Consider the following 14,916-nt stretch of genomic DNA (forward strand, 5'->3'; position numbering starts at 1 on the left):
GGCTCTTCTTACGTTGTTAGGATCAGATCAAGAGTCTGTCTACTTGAGCATCCCTGGAGCAGGAGCTGTAGCTCAGTGGCAGGGCACAGGCCTTGCATGCAGAAGGTCCCAGGTTCAATCCCTGGCATCTCCAAAGAAAGAGCATCTCAGGTAGGAGGGTCTGGAAAAGAGACCCTGCCTGAGTCCTTGGAGAACTGATGCCAGCTGGGAGAAGATCAGGGGAGGGTAGAAGGTAGACTGGATGATTTGCAGTGGATCAGCTTTCCCTAACCTGGTGCCTTCCAGATATCATATCATAGAATCATAGGGTTGGAAGGGGCCTACAAGACCATCGAGTCCAACGCCTGCTTAATGCAGGAAGCCTGATTCCCAGGTGGTCTCCCATCCAAATACTAACCAGGGCTGACCCTGCTTAGCTTCTGACATCAGACGAGACTGGGTGCATCCAGCCAGGGTCATTGCAGATTACAGCTCCCAGCATTCTTGACCATTAGCCATGCTGGCTGGGGCTGATGGGAGATGAAGGCCAAAACACCTGGAGGGCACCAAGATGGGGAAGGCTACAGTAGATCAACCAAGGTCTCTCATAGACTCATAGGGTTGGAAGGGGCCTACAAGACCATCGAGTCCAACCCCCTGCTCAGTGCAGGAAGCCTGATACCCAGGTGGTCTCCCATCCAAGTACTAACCAGGGCTGACCCTGCTTAGTTTCCTGACTCCCAATTATTTAACAATACTAGCAGCAAAAAAAAGGAAAGAAAAGAAAAGAAAAAGCTTCTCCAAATTAGATGTCCTGATTTGTAGTTATTCAGATGCAGATTTAGCACTTGTATATGCAGGTTATCTCGATGTATGTTGGGATGTATGAACCAGCAAAAGTTGCTGAATTTCTCTGAAGCTCGTTCTGACTCAAGTTTGTATCAGATTGTGAGCTTTTCTGTTTCCTTTTCATATGAAAATCCATGCATATTTTTGTGTGTTTTTCCAAATGTACGCATCAAGTGTGCACATTTTTCAAATGTACACATTCTTCTCCCATTGATTAAAGTATATTTGTGTGCATTTTTCAAAAGTATGCATTTTTTCATGCGCAGTTTTCAAATGTGTGCATGCCGTCGAACACAAGTTGGTCTGCAAATGACTTTGCAAGCTCAGAAATGTACAGACTGCGACTACAGATGGCGTCCGAGTGCATGTTCAATCCGGAAGGTGCGAACTGACTAAATCCCCATCAAAAAAGAACTGAAGGTAATTTCCCATACATCCCAAAGTGGTGCATGGGGTGATGTGCCACTTAAGGATGTATGAGAAATTTGTTTCAGTTCATTTCAGTCCCAGCCACCAGTTTGCATCCAGCTCCACCCCCAAGCTACTATTTCACAACTTGATGGACCTTGGAGTTCTTGGAATCAAAAACAGAAGAGAAAAGGTAGATCCCACATGCCTGGAGTCTGCCCATGCCTGGAGTAGACAAGACCGGCTAGGCACACCAGTGGTTTGATCACTGTAAGACATCTTCACCAAAGATGCGTGAGAATTTCCCTTCAGTTCAGTTTTGATAAGAATTTACCAACGTTCACAAAGTTCTCCATATTCAGGACAAAAAGAATGTGAGGTTAAGAAATTCAAATGTGGGAGAAATTGAAGCCGACAGATCTGTCCATTCCAGCCCAGGGCGTTTGAGTGCTTTGCTCTTAAAAGTCTGGGTTTGAATCCCTACATTGTCATCCTTGTTAGTGCTTAATTAGGGCTGACATCTTTTTGTCCTCTGACAGGCTCCTCCTCCTTGACAGCTACATGGCAAGCAGGTACATCCAGTGGGGGTTGGTGGCTCCGATTTTGGTGGGGCTGTAGATCCATTCAGGGCTATAGACAGAGCTAGCCAGAGCTCTCAAGGAGCTATCCAAGGTGCTGAACCCTAACCCCCCCCAAAGGGTTCAGCACCTTGGATAGCTCCTCGAGAGTTCTGGCTGGTCCTGACTATAACCCAGAATGGAATCACAGCCCTACCGCAATTGGAGCCACCAGCCTCCAGTGGGTACATCACAGTCCTTTCTGTGCTGGGAATAGTTTTGCCTATTGAATTTGGCTGGTGCAGATGGGTGAGAATTTCATTTCAGGGTTTTTTAAATAGGAATTTACTAAAATGTGTATATTCAGGAGAGAAAAAACTTGAGATTTTAAAAAAATCAAATGTGGGAGAACATTCATCCTGTTCATCCCGCACATATTCATCCTTTTCAAACAGTCGCTGGCCATACACTCCGAGGAAGCTCACGGGCAGGCCACGGAGGCAAAAGGCATCGCCTACTGACTGACCCCCTGCAACTGGTGCTCGGGGGTACACTGCCTCTGAATATGGAAGTTTCATTTAGCTATGGCAGCGAACAGCGGCCAAAATCACCCAGAGGAGCTTTTTTTGTAACCCTTTTTTTAAAGGTATAAAGTCTTGTGGCAAGGAATATCGTCCATCAGTTACATGTTCAGCCTTTTCCTGCATGGAATAGGGAACAGAGATGCAGGGCCAGTCCTCAAACGATCACCTCCACCCCCAGTGGCGTAGTGGCAAATTGTGAACTGTGGGTGCTCATCGGAACAGTCTCCTGTAGCCACGCCTGCAAGGAGAGTCCAGAAATGCAGGCTGCTGCTGTGTGGATCCATTTCCACAAACCACTTCTGGCAGTTTTTATTTCCACCAGGAGCCGGTCTTTTGTAAAGCCCCTTTTGTAAAGTCTTAATAGCCCATTCCAGACCAAGCCGCCCCAAAATATTTTACATGACAACAGGGGACAATATATCATTGCTGGGAAAATCATTCCCGCCCCAGTTCCTGGGGAATTGCAGCATAGCCCAGAGGGAACAGGGAAGTCTGAGGCGGCTGGCAGTTGACGTCAGCCTCCCTGCCAGTCAAAGAGCGACAGAGCGGCATCCTTGCAAGTCCTGGCTCCACTACACCACTGCCCGCCCCTGGCCAGGTCTAGGGATGGCGGAGAATTTCTCCACGAATCTCGGGGAGGCCGAATGCCAATGCATTTGGCCCCCCGAAATTGGCGGTGAAATTCTCCGCCCCCCCGCCCCCCCCGGGATGGGACTTACCTCCCTCAAATGTCCCTCTTGGCGGCAGGTCCCGGCAGCGTTTCGGCGGGGGCGGCGGCCGGTCTTCCGACCGGCTGCCGCCGCTGCCGCCATTACAAAGTAAATGTAAAAAAACAAAAACACACACGTGATAGGCTACGTAACGATTTACGTAGCCTATCATGGCTAGATAAATCGTTACGTAGCCTATCACGGGTGACTTTGAAAAAAAAAAAAAAAGCGCGTACGCAAATGGAGGCGCCCATGGGCGCCGCCATTTGCGTTCCTTATTTGGGCCCAGGTAGTCTACGTAAAGATTTACGTAAACTACCCGGGCCCAAATAAGGAACGCAAATGGCGGCGCCCATGGGCGCCTCCATTTGCGGATGCGCTTTTTTTTTTCTTCTTCAAAGTCACCCGTGATAGGCTACCTAACGATTTACATAGCCTATCATGGCTGACTTTGGAAATCTAGCCATGATAGGCTACGTAAATCGTTACGTAGCCTATCACGTGTGTGTGTGTGTGTGTTTTTTTTACATTTACTTTTGTATTTTGCGGCCGGGGAGACGGGGCGCTTCTCCCCGGCCTGAATTTCGGCCGGGCGAGGCGGGGCGCCTCCCACCCCGGCCTGAACTTCGGGGGGAGAACCAAAGTGCCTCCCCCCCACCGCGAAGCAAGCTGCGGGACCAGGTAAGTGACTTTCGTACATCCCTAGCCAGGTCCCATCTCTCACCACCAATGGGTCCATAGGTGACAATGTAGTTGTTCATCTCGGCCACAGGAGGATGCCATGTTAGCACGGCTGAGGAATTGGTTACGTTGATGGCACGCAAGTCGGAAGGACCATCTGGGACTGTGAAGAGAGAGACAGCTGTTGAAAGGAGCTGCCAGCCCCAGCACCTGCAGCTAAGGGATCCCAGGTAGGTATCAAGGACAGGAAATATCTCCCTCCAGCTGAAACCCTGGAGTGCTGCAGCTATAAACGGGTGTGATGGTGGACCAATGGGCTGTCTTAGTTCAAGGCAGGCTGCTTCATAAAACTGGGTTCCTGGTTCCTGGGTGAGGCTACATTTAGGTCCTGGGTTGAAGACAGAGGTGTGAAGGGAAGCACACTCTGGCCTCAGCTGCCAGCCAGGGCACCAAGGGCTACTGGGAGGTTGCACTCCTGCCTCCCAGGAAGAACATCATGGCAAGAGGAAGGCCAGCTTGGCCCCATCCATCAGCCAGAGAAGCAGCAGCTGCAGGAAGCTCCCATCCCCCTTCCCTGCCAGAAAGAACATCCAGCTTCAGCTGCAGGTCAGCCTTCAGCCAGAGGGCTAAGGGCTGCTGGCAGGGTCAGCATCAAGGGTAGGCATGGTGGGGCACCTGCCAAGGGCCCACAACCCAGCAGGGGCCCACTGGCAAGAGCCCCCTGAAGTTGCTCCTCCCCCTCCCCACTGAAACTTGCGTGTTCCCCCACCTCTTGCTCTGGCCCAGACAACAGAGGTGGAGAGGAGGAGGAGCAGCAGATGCTCCCTGGCTCTCCGCCTGTCAGGCAAGCAAGTGGGAACAATGAGGAGGAAAAGGAGGAGCAGCAAGAGCAGCCGGTGACCACGGCTCACTGAGGGAGGGGGCCACTGAGGGGGCATTGCCAAAAGGCCATCCAAAGCCTGCAGCCGGCACTGACCGCTGTGTTGTAGGTACGCCCGCGTAAGGTTTTTTTGTATGATTGCCAGTAGTTTGTCAAGCCACCTGAAGATTCATTTGATTGAAAGATGGGGTATAAATCTAAGTAAGTAAGTAAATGCAAACAAGACTACCGATACATAAGTGGTAAACTCCCCCCGCCCCATGGGTTTACCTGTGGTGACGTAGCCCACCAAGGGCTCACTCTCTTCAAACCCACGAATAGACATCACGGTGACTTCATAGCTGGCCCCGGGGGTCAGGCTGTCGATGGTTGTTTTGAGCTTGGATCCATCCACAGAGATGCTTCTGGGCTCTCCTGCAACACAATACCAGAATGCAAAACCACATGAACTGTTGTGAGGTAGCATGCTGGCCTTTGATTGGTGGGGACCTGCTGGGGGTCATGGTGAACAGACCTAAGGTGGGCGGGCTGCAACAGCAGCACTACGACTGTGCAAATATATGTGATGCTGGATCCAGATTTACGCTGGATCCACTGCACTGGCAGAAGTGGACTTCCCACTCCCTCCTTCCCACAGCAGCTCCTCCAGCCCCCTGAAAATGCTACACAGAGGCTGGGTTCAGACAACAGGATAACCCACACTCAAGCTTGAGTACAGGTTGAGTGTGGCTTGTCATTAAACCATGGGTTCTTGTTGAACCATGGGTTGTTGTGTTGTCTGAATCTGGCTGTGCTAACAAGCCATGGTTTGTTAACCACATACAACCCACAGTTCATAACCCAACAGCAAACCATGGGTTCTCTTCAAGGGTTGTTCATGGTTAACAAACCATGACTTGTTAGCATGGCTGGGTTCAGACAACACAACAACCCAAGGTTCAACAACCCACACACAACCTTGTTGTGTGAATCCAGCCAGAGAGTCAGGGGACCATGCTGAATGGGGTGAGCTGTGGTGTGTGTGTGTGTGGGGGGGGGGGAGAATCCCCAAAAATCGAGAGGAGGGACCTTCTGCAAGCAGAGCCCTTCTTCTTGCAGAATGTCCCTTCCTCTCAAGAAAGGCAGGTCTTGGATCCAACCCATGGTAAAAAACCTAAGAAGCATGTTTGGGCTACATGCTGGTCTTGGGTCTGAAAAGGCTGAAGACTAAGGATGGACCACAGGAGGTCCATCCAGCTGCTAATGCCAGCCCCCATGGGACAGGAGGAATCAGAGCCTCACCCCCAGGGGTGTTGCTAGGCCAGGGCCCATGGGATCCCAGCCCCGAATCTATTTCCCAGGGCACCGGTTGGATCTATTCCACAGAGCCCCAAGTGTCCATTGGTGCCAATAGGAAGTTCTTTCCTCAGCTTAATTGCCATGAAAGGGGTGATATTCAAGGGGGATTGTAGCTAGGGAGGGAAGGCTTCCCCTTCCCACATACTGCAACACCACCTACACCAAAAAAAATCTTCTCCTGCATGGAAATTAAACTTTAAAAAACTTTTCCCATGGCTTCAGGATAGGGATGGGTGGATCACTTACCCCGTTCCAGGTGGGGGGGGTCCGTGGGGGGGGGAGGCGATCCGTCCCTCATCCCGGAATCCATCCAGGCCAGATCCACTCTGTGGTGATCCTGCGGAGCCAGCCACCGGCTCTGCAGCGCTGGCAATACGGCCGGCTGCCATTGCCATGCCGTATCAGTGTGCTAAGTCCGGACGCAAATGGCGTCCACTACGCCATTTGCGTCCCTGTTTTCACACAATAGGCAATGCAAATTATATTTACGGAGATAAATATAATTTATCAGGATCACCACGTGGAGGAGCAGGCCTGGACAGATTCTGGAGGGGGCGGAGGTGAGTGCTCTGTTCCGCCACGGACCTCAATGGGGCCGGATTCTTGGAATCTGGCCTCATTGGGGTCCGTGGTGGAATTCTCTGACTTCAGGATGATCTGGGTCAGGGTGCAAATGAACTGGAGAGTTTGTTTCATTGGAGGTGATTTGGATGAGAAATGAAACTGCTGGCTTTGCCCGCCTGTGAAATGTGAATAAACCCTCGTAATGATTTCTGAATGCGCCTATGTAGATTGCACCCAGTTTTGTGTCCTATGGGTCTGGGCCCCGGATCTCGGAAGGGCCTAGCAGTGCCCATGCTCACCCCCATCGGAGGGCTGGAAGGAAACTTTGTAGCGATCGATGCGAGAGGACGGTGCTCTCCAGTTGGCCACAACGGAGGTCTCGCGGATGTCGCTGAACCGCAGGTCCCGGGGACTGTCCAGCTCTGGAGGAAGCAAGGAGGGAACAGATGAGAGGGGGCTTTGGGTGGGAATCACTTCGGAAAAGGATACTAGAAAAGGATACTTACAATACTAGATCCCAATGGGGTCATCCTATGAAGCTGATTGGTGGGAGACTCAGGACAGATAAAAGGAAGGAGTTCATACTGTGCAGAATTAAACTATGGAATTTGCTTCCACAAGGTGTAGTGATGGCCACCAACTTGGATGGCTTTAAAAGGGGGTTAGACAAATTCCTTGAGGAGATGGCTATCAATGGCTATTAGTCCTGATGGCTATAGGCTACGTCCACTATCAGTGGCAGTGTGCCTATGTACACCAGTTGCTGGGGAACACGGGTGGGAGGGTGTTCTTGCACTCATGTCCTGCTTAGGGATGGCAGAACCCTACCCCCCCCCCGAAATCCCCCTGGGATGGAACCTACCTGATGGCGGCTGGTCTGGGTCACTGTCTTCGTTCCGCTGCTGGGCTGCGGAACAAAATGGCGTCCGACGTAGGGGATGCCATTTGCGTCCCTGCCGTTGGCTGTGATTGGCTACGTAAATATTTATGTAGCCAATCACGGCCAACAGCAGGGACGCAAATGGTGTCCCCTATGCCATTTGTGTCCCTGCTCTTTGCCGTGATAGGCTACGTAAATATTTACGTAGCCAATCACAACCAATGGGAGGGACGCAAATGGTGTCCCCTACGCTGGACGCCATTTCCATCCGCAGACCGGCCGCGGCCGGAAGTCTGGCAGCGGCTGGAGCTGGCCAGTGGCTCTGCGGACTCCCCGCGGAGCAGAGCTGGCCAGGGAGGATTCTGAGGGGAGGACTGGATCACCTCCCCCCACCTGCCCCGGACCGGAATGGGGTAAGTACTTTGTACACCCCTAGTCCTGCTCGTGGGTTCCTATAGGGGCATCTGGTTGGCCACTGTGTGAACGCTGGACTAGATGGTCCCTTGGTCTGATCCAGCAGGGCTCTTCTTATGTTCTTATGCTGGAAAGCACCAATACAGGAAGGAGAAGACCTCTAAAGAAGGGGAGCCCTAAACCTGTGAAGCTCCAGATATTGCTGGATTCCAACCCCCATCAGCCCCAGCCAGCATGGCCAATGGTCAGGGATGATGGGAGTTGAAGTCCAACAACATCTGGTAGGCCACACATTCTCTGTCCCTGCTCTAAGGTGCATTAAACGCATTTCGATGAAAAACCTTTGGCAGTGGCAGGGTAAAGCTAAGAACCATGTCAGGGAGTTCCAGGGCTGTTTTAGAGGTTCAGTTTTGGAGTTCCATGATTGGAGATCCTAATTTAAATTTTTTTTTAAAGCAGCAATTGGGGCTTGGGGGGGAGAAGGAAACTGACTTGGATTAGGGCTGTTGCATGGGGGCAAGAGGTTGGACTGCCCCTCTCCCTGTACAATAGCCCAAATCCAAACTGGCTGCTGTTTCAAAGAAGCAACTTAGGTTGGCGGGGTGGGGGGTGAGTTCCGTGACTGGAACTTAATGTAAATTTCTTCTTTAAAAAGCACCAGTGGCAGTGGAGGGAGGAAGGCTGACTTGGATTGGGGGCCAAGGGCTACCTGCCCCCTGTCATAGTCCCAATCCAAATTGGCTGCCTTTTTTTTTGAAGAAGAAGAAGAAGACAGAGGAGAGGGAAGAGAAAGAGGAGGAAGATGAAGGAAAAAATTACGTTGAAACGGATTTCTAATTGTGGAACTCCAATGTGACGTGGTTGTAAGTTTGGCCCTCCAAGAAGCGGGGAGCACAGAACAAGATCCACGCTTTGGCATTTGCCTCTCTCTTACTCAACCCCCCCTGCCCCCCACCCATGAAATCCTCCCTCCCTTTCTCCTGGGATTAGCTGCGGCCAACCTGATTGACCGCAAAGGAAACAGAGACGCGCCAGAGATTAATTCCTTGGGTCTCACAAAGGAAACCACAGCTGGAAGCCGGCCCAGCCCGTTGTGCACCAAGCCAGGGACGCAGATGTTGAGTTGCTGCTTCCCAAAAGATCAGCTCGGATCCTTCAGCATAATGTAATGGCTTCTGCACTCACCCGCTCCTCTTGATGGCCCGCTTAGCACAGGTTAACTGGTAGTTAATCTTGAGGGCTGCAGCTGGCTGCGGGAGGCGGGGACAGGCACATACACAACCATCCAGCTTTCGCTTGCAAAATCTGTGGCTGTGGAGCACATTAGGGCCAAGCTGAGATGCCCCGTGTGTGGGTGGGGAAATGGGGGAGGGGCATTAGGGTGACTTTTTTAAGAGTGGGATGTCAAAAAGGGTTGAAATGGGGAAGGGGGCTTACCAGTGGCAATGCAAACATCCGCCCGCCCCGTGCAGAAGTCCCATGGGAACAAGTCTACATTGTCACGCAATGTTGTTCACAGATGATTCTCACCAGCCACTGGGAAAAGTTTGCACTGCCACAGCTGCTGTCACTTATCTGTCTCGCTTGTGAGTCTGGCAGCAGTGGTGAAAACGGTAAAGAAAGGGTAGCCATTTTGTTCCCCTTACCCCTCCAATTTCTAGACAAATATTCTCAGATTCAATCCTTTCTTCTCGAGCAAAACTAGTCATTTTCCCCATTGGGTCTCTGCCTCCACAGTCCTCCCCACTCTTCATTCAATTTCTGTCAGCAACACCCATCCCTTCATGTCCAAAGGCACAGTGTGAAGTTTCTGCCCCCAGTCCCACCCCAGCTCCTACAGGACTTCTTCTTCTCTGGCAAGAACTGCATTGATGGTCACTTCAGCAGCTAGAGACTTTCTTATCGCAAACCTTCCGTGACATCATGGAAACCCAGCCAATAGCTGTGGGTCAAGGCTCACAAGCAAAAGGCAGCCAGTTTTAAGCCTTGCCACAGAATGGGGGTTCCAAGTCTCTCTGCTCAGCATTATCCATGTGTGAGAACTTAATACAGGTGACTGTTTCCTCATGCACTGTGCAAATGCTTTGATTATAGGCCAAAACAGGGATTACTTTAAATCTGTCTAGTAGCTGCATTTTTTAACATTTAGTCTAGGGTGAGGGAGCCCAATCTGGATCAAGACCCTAGTAGGAGGGTTGAGGGGTGTGTGTTGAGAGCTGGATCAGTCCCCCTGCACCTACTCTAGAGTAAACATGAAAACGATATAGCTGCTAGACACAGCTTTAAAGTAGTATCTGTTTTAAGACTTTTAATTTTTGTAAACTGCCCAGAGAGCTTCAGCTATGGGGCGGTATAGAAATATAGTAAATGAAATGAACATGTTTTGGCCCCAATATTCTTTTCCTCCTGCTCTTTTGGCAGTGAGATGGCACATGTGGCCTTGTTACCTAGTCCGCTCGTCCTTGCTGCTGTGTTGACATTGGCCACTTCTGACCCATCCTTGATGCCATAGACTGTAAGGCTGTATTCAGTGTTGGGTGTAAGGCCCCGAAGCGTGGCAGTGGTCTCACCCCCAGGCACTGTCACTTCCTTGGCTGGTGGGGGGCTCCTCCCCTGAGGAGAGTCCTTGTATCGGACCAGGAAGGAATCAAATCCTCCCTCTGGAGCTTCCCAGGTGAGCTGCAGAGTTGTGGGTGTCACCTCAGAGACAACCAGGTGACTGAGCAGGGCCGCTGGTCCACCAGGGGCATCTGGGAAAGCTACACAAGAGAGTACAGGGTTGAGTGAATGGGCAAAAAGATAGCAAATGAGGTTCAAATTAAGTATAAAGTGATGCACACCAGAGCAAAAAATCCTAACTTCACATTTGACTCCTTGATCTTTTTTTTTTAATCTACAGGAGATCCTGTTCATGCATCTCCTGAGTTGCATCTAATTATGCCCTCAATTTCGGGGTTTGTCTTTCTCACATGCAGAAGGCTGAAAAGACTCCTGTCAAAATAATCTTCAGTTACCAAAAACAGAAGTCCTATATGAGCCTTCCCTAACCTGGCGCCTTCCAGATGTGTTAGACTACAGCTCCCATCATCCCCAATGGGAATCGTAGTCCCACACATCTGGAGGGCACCACCGGGTTGGGGAAGGCTGTCGTATACCTTCACCAGCAGATCCTGGCAGTTATTTTTTAGTAGTGGCAAAAGGGGTGAGGACTGCAGAACCCTCCCCCTGCTGCCTGCCTGCAGCTTGCCTCCCCACGGGCATTGTTCTCTTCAACCAAGCTCCGATATTGGAGATGTGTTCACCTAGGATGAAAGCACACGTAGCGAGGGGGCTGTGGGGAGGTACTCAGTGGGTAGGACTGGGGGAAAGTTCTGCACTCCTCACCTGCCCCTGCCCCCCCACACCCCTTTTGCTTTTCAAACCCAACACCCACCCTTTTATTTCTGTGGGACTAAGGCCAATTTGTGGTTTAAAGTGCTGCTGTCATATCTGGTTTGGCCCTCAGTCCTGTCTTAAGTGGAAAGCCATGGCCAGTTCTCTAGCTCTGCCTTTCACCCCCTCTCTGCCCTGACCTTCTGCTCTCTCTTAGGGATGGCCTTGACGCAGAGGAAGAAGGTATGGAACAAGTCACTGGCCTCGCTTTTCAAACATGTCCGCAACTGCAGACACCAGCACATTTTTCTTTTCTTCGCGTGTTTACTCAACACAAGCGGCCGCCGCTGTCAGTTCATTAGTAAGTGGTCTGACTCGCACCATTAATCTTTATGCACATTTCTACATTTTGTGCGTCCTGCTCCCTTTGATGAGTGCAGGCTGTTGCTCCAGGCCATTTGTCTTGTTTTGAAAGCCAAGGGGATGGAGCAGAATCCAAATACAAATCTTCCCACTCTGATAAGTTAGTCCATTCAGGGCCAAACTACATGCGACATGAAATGCGTCATTAGGAAGTACATCAGCCCTCTCCCCCTTTTCATTGGAACCGCAATGCATGGGGAGGTTTAATTCCACCCTCCCCAGCTGCGGTCCTGACAAAACCCACCTCCTCCCCGGCTGCTATTAGCCTTAGAAAAATAGCTCCCATTAGCCCAAGAAGAGTACTTAAAAAAGAAAATAGATCCCACAAGCTTGAAAGGTTGTTGTGTGCAGAAGGACTGTGAGCTCTGTTCAGTTCTAGTATTCGAAACAAATTCCTGCTCTTAGAATTCTTTAATTCTTAGCATGCTGTCATTCTGAAAGCAAGTCTGTTGAAGTTTTGGATCTAGGGCACGGGTGTTGAACCTCTTTCAGCCCAAGAGCCCAATTCAATTTCAGAGAAGCTCTTGGAGGCCACATTGCAGTGGTGGGCGGGGCCAAAGGCAAACAGGGTGGGGCCAAAACACCAAAACTACCAGCATGTTTTAGTTTAAAGCTCTTCCTGCCAGTAACGAAGCCTTAGGAGAGGCATTTCAACCTTTTAGAATTAGGGAAAAACTCCACAAAAGCCAGGAAACCACCAAATGATCGATGGTTGGGGAACGGGGGTGGGGCCAGGGAAGGGGGCGTGGCCTTCTGGGAACCCCCTGAGGTTCCTAGCCCTGAGGTTCTGCACCCTTATTCTTGGGGTTCTATTCCATAAGCCTGAAGTCTGCGCACCCCTGCTGTAGATGACAGTACTGAGCCAAATGGACCCATGCCCTGGCTTGGTTTAAGCTGGTTCCTGTGGGCCTCGAAAACTTTTCTCTATCCCCCATCACTGCACCGTGCATAATTCTACAAACCTCTGTCATGCCTACCTTTAGTTGTCTTTTTTTTTCTCAAGGAAAAGCAAAGCAAAACGTAATGCTTTTCTTTGCAGGGAGGTTACCAGGGCTAAATGGACAAGTGATTTGACTCTGCAGAAGGCAGATTCATTACATATATTTTCCTTGAACATCCTTGGCTGTAGAAAACCATTAAGGTAATGAATTAGGGTTTCTAATTGTGGGGGGGATTGTCCTCTGCTCCTGTGCCTTGAACAGCAGCTTGATTTATGGAGAGAGCAATCCTATTGGGATAGGTGGCCACCTCCGAACTCAGAGAATGCCTATCCAATGCAGGGCAGGAGAAGCACGGAGGGGATCATCCCCTCCGCACTTCATCCACCCTGCATTTGCGGCTAGACAGCTGATTTTGGCTGTCTAGCTACAGCGTGAAGCCGCAGTGGGGGAAGCGGCTGCTGGATGACACATAGGATGTGTCATACTGGCATTTCTGCCTTCCCCGCCCCAGAATGCCCCCCCAGAACTCCCCAGTTTCACTGCTCCACGCTCCTCTTCCGAGTGCAAAGTATGGGGCCATTCTGAGCTGCCTGCGAAGCAGTGCGGGAGTGGGGGAAGGTCGGTTCTTGGGGAACTGACCCCAGAGCACGGGCTCCGAGGTTGATTCCTGGAAACCGACGTATCCTATGTCTGTCTAGCCGCTGACTAGTGGCCATAGGATTGCTCCGTTAGTACAGTTATATCCCAACTCTCCTCTGATTATCATGGTTATTGTTATTGTTTGATAATGTGCATACAAACATAAACTAAGTTTATTTTAATAAGTATATACTATAGTACACAAGGTATATACTATAGTACATACTATAAAATAAAAAAATGAATAATCAAACCATAAAAACAATGAACAATATTCAGTGCATAAATCATTAAAATAACGAAGAAGATAGAAGTAGCAGCAGGTAAAACCTCCGTTAAAAGCACAATACAATAAAATGAACCAAATACAGAATGGAATAAATGAGTCTATAAAATCCTCTTAAAGACCAGCAAGGAGAGGGCTGTATGCAATTCCTGGGGGAGGACTTTCGAAAGAAAAGGCCCTGTTCCTGGTACCATCTAATCTCACACTTCTCCCTGGTGGACTACACAGCAGAGCTTTCAACAAGCTTGAAGCGGTGTACATTATCCCCCCTCCATTTTATCGTGACAACAACCCTGTGCTGAGAGATAGTAACTGGCCCGAGGTCAACCAGTGAGCGTCACAACTGAGTGGGGATTTACATCTCGCTCTCCTTCCTCCTCCTACTAGCGGCCTGTCTCTGACTGAAAGCCGTGGCTGATTCTCCAGCCGTGCCTCTCCCCCCCAGCCTCCTCCCTTCTTCTCAGTTTCAGGGTTGGCCTCGACACAGAGAACTGTGTGTAATAAGTCACTTGCCTCATTTTTCAAATGCTTTAGCAGCTGCACACAGGTTAGCATGTCTCACCCCCCCCCGCCCCACCCCCTGCGGGTTGTTTGCCAAATGCAGGCATCCAGGGCTATCAGTTCCTTAGTAACGTGGCCATTGCTCTGACATGCTGATCGCTAGACCATGTTGGCTCTGCAGCCATGAACCGGAGCAGATCGTGCTTGATCTGTGAAAAGTTCCACCTGCTGATTTCTGCAGCTCAAGCTGCTCCTTAGAAAAGCAGAACTGAAGCTCTGTGGAGGGAGATGTTTTCTTATTCTTATCCACCCCCCGCCCCCATTCAGTTGGCAATCTTATGAAGAATTTGGAGTTCTCAAGCTTATTTCAGCTCCAGGACAAGAGGAAACCACCAGGGACCGGGAGATGCTAAGGGATGGGTGGGGGCAAAGGGAGGAGGAGTTGTGAAAAGCTGAGACAAAGTATAAAAAAACAAGGGAGGAAATGGAGCCTTGGGAAATAGACTATTAATCCTATTTCCCAAGGCTTCTAGGGAAAAAAATCCTTTTTCCCAAGGCTCTAGGACTGAGGAGGCCCTGGGCAAAGTGCACACTAGTAAGCCCCCTCCTCTGCTGGTGGGCCCTCATGGGCTTATCTGGCCATGGTGGTGGCCACTGGCAACTTTGGATGGCTGAGGGCTGCCATTTAAATTTCCCACAATGCCCTAGTGCATTAGGGGCATTGTGGGAAATTAAAATGGTGGCCAGGCTCAGACACCTGGTTGCTGGTCCAAGCACCACCCTCTAGAAAAAAAATTATACAATTAAGGGCAGTCGTCAGCAGTAGTCACCGCAGGGTTTTGGGGCCCTGACAGCTCCCCAGGGAGCTGCTGATGCCGGTTTTGATTTTGATTTTATCCCACTTTCCTTT

The 14,916-nt window shown here is 50.4% G+C and overlaps 1 protein-coding gene across 1 annotated transcript in view; it reads right to left on the minus strand.

The window, feature by feature from the left end:
* Nucleotides 1–14,916, minus strand: part of TNXB (tenascin XB) — a 110,232-nt gene that overhangs the window by 20,253 nt on the left and 75,063 nt on the right. Inside the window, exons 32-35 of the mRNA XM_084830637.1 lie at nucleotides 10,292–10,603; nucleotides 6,850–6,972; nucleotides 4,919–5,062; nucleotides 3,812–3,931 (exon numbers count right to left, since the gene is read on the minus strand). Coding sequence (XP_084686763.1) covers nucleotides 3,812–3,931; nucleotides 4,919–5,062; nucleotides 6,850–6,972; nucleotides 10,292–10,603 — 699 coding nt within the window. The remainder of the gene's footprint in view (nucleotides 1–3,811; nucleotides 3,932–4,918; nucleotides 5,063–6,849; nucleotides 6,973–10,291; nucleotides 10,604–14,916) is intronic.

The sequence above is a fragment of the Heloderma suspectum genome, chromosome 2 (assembly GCF_057233095.1).
Source record: "Heloderma suspectum isolate Gila_16-S chromosome 2, 16-S_ref, whole genome shotgun sequence".
In the NCBI taxonomy this organism is placed as follows: domain Eukaryota; kingdom Metazoa; phylum Chordata; class Lepidosauria; order Squamata; family Helodermatidae; genus Heloderma; species Heloderma suspectum.